The sequence below is a fragment of the Symphodus melops genome, assembly GCF_947650265.1.
Source record: "Symphodus melops genome assembly, chromosome: 12".
In the NCBI taxonomy this organism is placed as follows: Eukaryota; Metazoa; Chordata; class Actinopteri; order Labriformes; family Labridae; genus Symphodus; species Symphodus melops.
Window position 1 is genome coordinate 25,400,159 of NC_136702.1, and position 7,500 is coordinate 25,407,658.

A 7,500-nucleotide genomic window follows, 5' to 3' on the forward strand; every position below is an offset into this window, starting at 1 on the left:
GCAACAACAAGCAGAGTTTCATCACTTGTTGAAACAGTCACTTTTTAAGAAAACTCTTCAGTTTATTGTAGTTTCCGGATGATTAAAAAAAAAATCCAGATTAATTTGAATGATGTTGACAGAACTGTCCAAGCCCATCGTCTCTACAGAATAATATTCTGTATTTTGCAGTAAAGTCTGTTTCTATGAGTCTCATTCCAATTTACTACATTTTGTGACACGTGAAGTTGCATGATTGTTTTAGCAACAGCTCCACCTTGTGGTCAAACTATGTAGCACACCAACAAACGACAATTGCTACTGTACACACGCTGCAGTTTATTTAAAAAATCCCCCTCACAGCTAAATAAAACACAGTATAAAAACATGAGACAGACGGAGGTGTTTCAGGCAGGATGATCCATGCTCTCCTCTCCTCGGGGATACGACTCCACTTCCATCGACATCAAAAACTCTGCAAAGAAAAACAACAACCTTCAAAATGTCGTCTGTACTTGTGTATGTTGAACCCACTTCTCTGCCTTTTCAGCATGAAAATAAATGATCCCTGAGATTTTATCAGATGCACATTTATTACTTTGATCATTTGGACTTGAACACATTAAACAGAGTTTGGCCCCGGCGTGCGGCGTGCAGCGAGGATGAAATCTACCTTCTGTGTAGTCGATGTCCGGCCGCGTGGAGACGACTGCCCAGGCCATGCCCACCAACAGCGCCACCACCAGGTTCACCACGATCCAGGGCCGCAGGATCTGCTGCTCTGAACCTGGAGGCCTGCAGGGGTCGAAGGTCAGGATCCATCAGAAGACTTTTAACAGCTTAAATATAAAGATCAAAGGAGCAGAGAGGAAGGGCTCACCACAGAGTCTCATTGGCTGTGGGGTAGAGGTTGATGCGGTCGCTGGTCATCTGCTGGCTGAGGGAGAGGATCAGGGCGATGAAGTATACTGCACACAGAGAGAGGAGTTACTATCAAACATCATCTTCATCATCAGTCTGTGTTTGTGTCTTAGACTCACAGAAAGAAGCCAGAGCAGCCGGGTCCAGCGTGATGAAGCCTCTCAGCGCCATGGAGGCCTTCGCCAGGTTCACTCTGCACGAGAGAGAGAGAGAGTGAGCTGTGCAGGGCGTGCGCTCTGTGACGTGCTTCACCTCAAACTGTGTTTTTATACACACACACACCTGTCGAAGGCGGACACGGTGCTGATGGCGAGCAGCAGGTAGAGCAGCGACTGGGCGGGATAAGCCAGTGGGTGGTACTGGTTCAGCAAGTTGGGCAGTGTGGTCATCTGCTCGCCCGCCAGAACGTACACGACGATGATGTTCCACACGGCGTAGCCCGCCAGGAAGCCGTGAGAGAACAGACCAATGACCCTGCAGCACACCGAGGCGTTACACACACACACACACACACACACACACACAGGCTCCATAGAGCTCTATGAGCAAATGTCCAACTTTACATCAGAAACTCCATTACATAATGTGTGTGTGTGTGTGTACCTGCTGTGTGTGTGTGTGTGTGTGTGTGTGTGTGTGTACCTGCTGTGTGTGTGTGTGTGTGTGTACCTGCTGTGTGTGTGTGTGTGTGTGTGTACCTGAAGCTGCTGTGGACCTTCAGAGCCACGTCTCTGGTGGTCCAGAGGGGTCTGGGGTCCAGGTAATCATCCATCATCTCAGAGTGTCGGAGATGATCGACTCGTTCTGCCTGGAAACGTCCTGCCATCCCACACACACACACACACACACACACACACACACACACACACACACACACACACACAGTTGTTTACATGAGTGAAGCTGGTGTCGTAAACGTGTCGGTGACGTGTATTAAACTGAACCGAGCCAGACCTGAGAGCTTAAATGGATCTGGATGGTCAGGTGACCCACGGAGCTTACAGGTGTGTGCGTGTGCGTGTGTGTGTGTGTGTGTGAGTGTGTGTTCCACACTCACTGTTCCTCTCCACAAACACTCGTCCCACCGGCTGGCTCTGTCCGTGTGGCGCTGAGAACAGGGAATGCTGGGGGATCGGGGACTGGGCGTCTGTGATGATGTCATCGTCTTCAGCTCCGAGGTCGTTGCTGTAATGTTCCGTCGCCTTCGCCTTCCTGACCCGAGAGACGCAGAACTTAGATTCACCGTCACAATGACCACATGTGGACTCTTACAAACGTGTCGTGGTCGCTGCGCTCACTTCTTTCTTTTGGTCTTTCTGCTCACAGCGACAGGCAGCTCCTCTTCGTCCATGTCTGGCTCCGCCGTGTTACCGTTTGGCGTGTCAGCATGTTCTACTTCCTGGTCTGGGAGGACAGGAAAATGACTCGGACATGTTTGAGAGAAAAACACTGGATACATACTCTACAAGAGTACATGTGATCCCTCTGACGACCAGCAGGGGGCACTCTGCAGGCGGTTAAAGGCCATCTGATAGTCAACGCCAGGAAAACTGACCCTCCGACATGCCCCCCCCCCCCTCTAACAGGAAGTCTCACCAATAGTAGCTGCTCTCTTCTTTTTCTTCTTCCTCTGCGGGGCTGGATCCTGCGGCTCTGGAGTCAAGGGTTCCCTGCTTTCTGATTGGCTCTTATTGGTCACTTCCTCCATCTCCACATCGAGAGCCACTGAAGCACGAGCAGAGCCAGCTGTCAGTTTGACATTTGACCAAGCAGATCATCGACCTCTCTCAACTCTAACTCAACCCAGCGAGCTCGAGCCAGGATGTAGACGACGAAAAACATCAAAGACTTCATGTCAACCATTTTTTAATTGGCTAAAATACGTCCGTAACATCGTCGTGCCACAAAACAAGCTAACGACAGGCTGAGAGCTGAGGGGCTTTAAGCCTCCTGACAAACCGTTACATTGCAACATCCTGCAGTTCCTGGAGTGTCCACTAGAGGCTGGCTGCAGTACCTGGAGTGTCCACTAGAGGCTGGCTGCAGTTCCTGGAGTGTCCACTAGAGGCTGGCTGCAGCAGCACAGGAAGTCACATACACACCCATTCAAACAGCCTGTTTTTACAGCAGACATGAACATGTTTACAGCCTGCTTCAAAAAACCAAATAGGTGTGATTAGCTCATGTCTCCATCCACACACACTGTACGGGGGGAATGTTTTGATGACTCAGCAGTTTTGATTGGATGAAGGATCAGAGTTATTCACAATAAGGCGTTTAGCTGAGCTGATTGACAGGTGGGCGCCGTGTAACGGTTTGTCAGGAGGCTTAAAACCCGCCTCAGCTCTCAGCCTGTCGTTAGCTTGACTCAAAGTTAGCCTGAGAGCATTTCCAGCACGGAGACCGCCATCCATGGGACTCCAGCGCCCCCTGCAGGGACACACGGGGGACTCCAGCGCCCCCTGCAGGTACACACGGGGGACTCCAGCGCCATCTGCAGGGACACACGGGGCACTGCAGAGTCTATGATGTAACTGAATGTCACATGATAGTACAGAGGCTCGTTGATTGGCTGCCTGGACACAATGAGCAGCATAAGGAGGAAGGATTCTTTGGTTTACAGACCTTCACCCTGCTCCTCTCCCACGCTGACCTCCTTCTTTGGCTTCTTCTTCTTGCTCTTGACAGTCGGCATGTCGGCGAGTCTCTGTGAAAGGATCAGCAGGTTACCATGTGAAAGTCTCCATAGATCACTGGGTGTGTGAGAGAGCATATCCCTTTAAGATGTTCTATTTGGGTCAGTTAATTACAGGTTAACGAGGATTACACAGATCAACAGATGTGGAGATCAGATTAGTTTGAAGGAGTCTGAAGTGTTTCCTGTTTTATTTTGTAGTTCTTATCCTCAGTGTTTCATGTCATGTCTTACTTCCTCCCCTTCATCTGTCTTCCCTCCATTTTGATTTCCTTTATTGTCCTCACCTGTGTTAGTCTCACCTGTGTCTCATTAGTCTCACCTGTGTCTCGTTAGTCTCACCTGTGTCTCGTTGGTCTCACCTGTGTCTCGTTGGTCTCACCTGTGTCTCGTTAGTCTCACCTGTGTCTCATTAGTTTCACCTGTGTCTCGTTAGTCTCACCTGTGTCTCATTAGTTTCACCTGTGTCTCGTTAGTCTCACCTGTGTCTCGTTAGTTTCACCTGTGTCTCGTTAGTCTCACCTGTGTCTCGTTAGTCTCACCTGTGTCTCGTTAGTCTCACCTGTGTCTCGTTAGTCTCACCTGTGTCTCATTAGTTTCACCTGTGTCTCGTTAGTCTCACCTATGTCTCGTTAGTCTCACCTGTGTCTCGTTAGTCTCACCTGTGTCTCGTTGGTCTCACCTGTGTCTCATTAGTTTCACCTGTGTCTCGTTAGTCTCACCTGTGTCTCATTAGTTTCACCTGTGTCTCGTTAGTCTCACCTGTGTCTCGTTAGTTTCGCCTGTGTCTCGTTGGTCTCGCCTGTGTCTCGTTGGTCTCACCTGTGTCTCGTTGGTCTCACCTGTGTCTCGTTTGTCCCACCTGTGTCTCATTAGTCTCACCTGTGTCTCACTAGTCACACCCGTGTCTCATTAGTCTCACCTGTGTCTCATTAGTCTCACCTGTGTCTCGTTGGTCTCACCTGTGTCTCATTGGTCTCACCTGTGTCTCGTTAGTCTCACCTGTGTCTCGTTAGTCCCACCTGTGTCTCGTTAGTTTCACCTGTGTCTCATTAGTATCACCTGTGTCTCGTTAGTCTCACCTGTGTCTCATTAGTCCCACCTGTGTCTCACTAGTCACACCTGTGTCTCATTAGTCTCACCTGTGTCTCATTAGTCTCACCTGTGTCTCGTTGGTCTCACCTGTGTCTCGTTGGTCTCACCTGTGTCTCGTTAGTCTCACCTGTGTCTCGTTAGTCCCACCTGTGTCTCGTTAGTCTCACCTGTGTCTCGTTAGTCTCACCTGTGTCTCGTTAGTCTCACCTGTGTCTCGTTAGTCTCACCTGTGTCTCATTAGTCCCACCTGTGTCTCACTAGTCACACCTGTGTCTCATTAGTCTCACCCGTGTCTCATTAGTCTCACTTGTGTCTCGTTAGTATCACTTGTGTCTCGTTAGTCCCACCTGTGTCTCATTAGTCTCACCTGTGTCTCATTAGTCTCACCTGTGTCTCGTTAGTCTCACCTGTGTCTCGTTAGTTTCACCTGTGTCTCATTAGTCCCACCTGTGTCTCATTAGTCCCACCTGTGTCTTGTTAGTCTCACCTGTGTCTCATTGGTCTCGTTAGTCTCACCTGTGTTAATCTCACCTGTGTCTCATTGGTCTCACCTGTGTCTTGTTGGTTTCACCTGTGTCTCATTAATCCCACCTGTGTCTCATTAGTCCCACCTGTGTCTCGGTAGTCTCACCTGTGTCTCGTTAGTCTCACCTGTGTTTCTTGTTAGTCCCACCTGTGTCTCGTTAGTCCCACCTGTGTCTCGTTAGTCTCACCTGTGTCTCGTTAGGCTCACCTGTGTCTCGTTAGTCTCACCTGTGTCTCGTTGGTCTCACCTGTGTCTCGTTACTCTCACCTGTGTCTCGTTAGTCTCACCTTTGTCTCGTTAGTCTCACCTGTGTCTCGTTAGTCTTACCTGTGTCTCGTTAGTCTCACTTGTGTCTCGTTAGTCTCACCTGTGTCTCGTTACTCTCACCTGTGTCTCGTTAGTCTCACCTGTGTCTCGTTACTCTCACCTGTGTCTCGTTAGTCTCACCTGTGTCTCATTAGTCCCACCTGTGTCTCGTTAGTCTCACCTGTGTCTCGTTGGTCTCACCTGTGTCTCATTGGTCTCACCTGTGTCTCATAAGTCTCACCTGTGTCTCGTTAGTCCCACCTGTGTCTCGTTAGTCTCACATGTGTCTCGTTGGTCTCACCTGTGTCTCATTAGTCTCACCTGTGTCTCGTTAGTCTCACCTGTGTCTCGTTAGTCTCACTTGTGTCTCGTTGGTCTCACCTGTGTCTCATTGGTCTCACCTGTGTCTTACAGTGATCACCTCAGATACCCCTCAAATATAACCTGTAACAGAGACATCCACATGTCTTCTTTGTGTTCTGTTCGTTCGTCTCCCTGCTCCTCGTCTTTCCTCTTTTTGGACGTTTGGAAAGTAAAACAGATTTTGTTTTTTCAGACTCTGACTGGCGACTCAGCGAGCAAGGTTACAGGGAGCTGCTTCAGAGAACTCAGAGGATGAAAACATGATAATGGAATGAGGTCAAAGGTCATTAACCAGGAGAGTGTACGGGTCACTCCAGCCCCATTTCCACCGAGCAGTCCGCTTTGGTTCAGTACACTTTGGTACAGTTAACCCGGATCTTTCCTGTGCTTCTGTACACAAGGTGTGGACGGCTAATAAATCCACCAAAGAAGAAGAACGTGACAGTCAACAGAGGTCAATCATTCCGAGAGGCAAAAACAAAAACATCCTTGAAATGTCTCGCTCCAAATCTGCAGCATATTTAAACATGGTGCGTTTTCTATTTGACCCTTAGCACCACTTTCACACAGGAAGTGACTATTCTCTCGACCAATGAATGGACTGCAGTGTGTTTAGCTCCGACCTATAGACTTGGAATCGGGTCGCTTGGCATCCCAACATAAGAGCAGTAAATAAGTAGGACGGTAAAGATCAGTTATTTAGATAGTGCTGCATCAAAGTACACAGACAGAGAGCGTGATGCTAACAATGCTAACAATATAAAGACGCTACAGCAGCGCTCTGTGCTGACCTCATTATAGAGTCACACCTCGTTTGTTTAGGAATATTTCATGTTTCTTGAACATTACATGTAATAGTTCAGGTTTGAAATGTGTTCCAGAGCTCACCTGTGCAGCTGAGCCGTCAGCACCTGTGAAGAGAGACGACAGACAAACAGCAGCTCTCCTGCTGTCTCAGGTCTGAGGACGCTGAAGGGACACGCCTCAGCTCAAACAAACTTCTCCTGCTCTTTCTTTAACTTCCAGGATGTGAGATGTCTCTGGAGTTCTGAAGGTCCCGCAGTGAGCCGGTGTGAGACGGACAGGAGAGAAAGAGAAAGAGGCTCAGCTGCAGCATTAAGACTTGCTGCAGGTTTACAGTGACAGGTGGCCCATGTGCTGAGCCAGGACGGCCTCCAGCAGCTCTGTGATTGGCTGGATCAGCTCTGATGTGATCTGCTGGCAGTGCTGCAGAGTAGTTATTGATGCTAATGACTCTTCACCCTGATTCTCCTCACAATCTTTTCTGCAACAGATCCAATGGCTCTTAAATCTGCAGCTCAGTCCTGCAGACAAAGAATCAAGAACTTTGGACGTAGATCTACGTTCCAGCCCTCACCTGTCACCTGTGGTCATGAGCTCTGGGTGGTGACCTAAAGAAAGGAGATCACGGATACAAACGGCTGAGATGAGTTTCCTGTGAAGGGGGTCTGGACTCAGTCTTTGAGAGAGGGGGAGGAGCTTAGATATTCAGGGGTGGGGGGGGCCTCAGAGTAGAGCCGTGACTCCTTCACATCGAAAGGCTTCGTTTCAGCTTGTTGGTGCTTCTGATCCTCGTGGAGGTCTTCAGATGCAG

The 7,500-nt window shown here is 49.2% G+C and overlaps 2 protein-coding genes across 5 annotated transcripts in view; both read right to left on the reverse strand.

The window, feature by feature from the left end:
- The window catches only part of LOC306832409 (abl interactor 2-like), a 28,120-nt gene extending 27,806 nt beyond the window's left edge, over positions 1–314 (reverse strand). For 2 of the 4 annotated variants that reach the window (XM_079357066.1, XM_079357064.1), the window contains exon 1: positions 1–314. This exon is cut by the window's left edge and continues 304 nt beyond it. The gene's annotated coding sequence lies outside the window, so the exon portion shown is untranslated. The other 2 variants (XM_079357063.1, XM_079357065.1) reach the window with 2 other exon arrangements.
- Positions 315–325: 11 nt separating this feature from the next.
- On the reverse strand, positions 326–6,093 carry LOC306832416 (transmembrane protein 237A-like). The gene is made up of 15 exons (XM_079357077.1): positions 5,844–6,093; positions 5,604–5,783; positions 5,262–5,301; positions 5,038–5,177; positions 4,489–4,957; positions 3,526–3,937; positions 2,497–2,625; positions 2,199–2,304; positions 1,958–2,112; positions 1,599–1,719; positions 1,183–1,374; positions 1,020–1,093; positions 860–947; positions 653–774; positions 326–454 (listed from the first exon to the last, which is right to left on the reverse strand). The coding sequence occupies exons 6-15, from the start codon at positions 3,671–3,673 to the stop codon at positions 387–389; spliced, it is 1,203 nt and encodes a 400-aa protein (XP_079213203.1). The 5' UTR covers positions 3,674–3,937; positions 4,489–4,957; positions 5,038–5,177; positions 5,262–5,301; positions 5,604–5,783; positions 5,844–6,093; the 3' UTR covers positions 326–386.
- Positions 6,094–7,500: the final 1,407 nt, after the last annotated feature.

Bases quoted from the DNA above. Each gene is read 5' to 3' on its own strand.
- LOC306832416 (XM_079357077.1), bottom strand. From the start codon at position 3,673: ATGCTCTCTCACACACCCAGTGATCTATGGAGACTTTCACATGGTAAC. The intron at 2,305-2,496 runs GTGAGACTTCCT...CTGTCCTCCCAG, and splicing joins GAAGAGAGCAGCTACTATTG to ACCAGGAAGTAGAACATGCT. The intron at 2,113-2,198 runs GTGAGCGCAGCG...CTCTCGGGTCAG, and splicing joins AGAAAGACCAAAAGAAAGAA to GAAGGCGAAGGCGACGGAAC.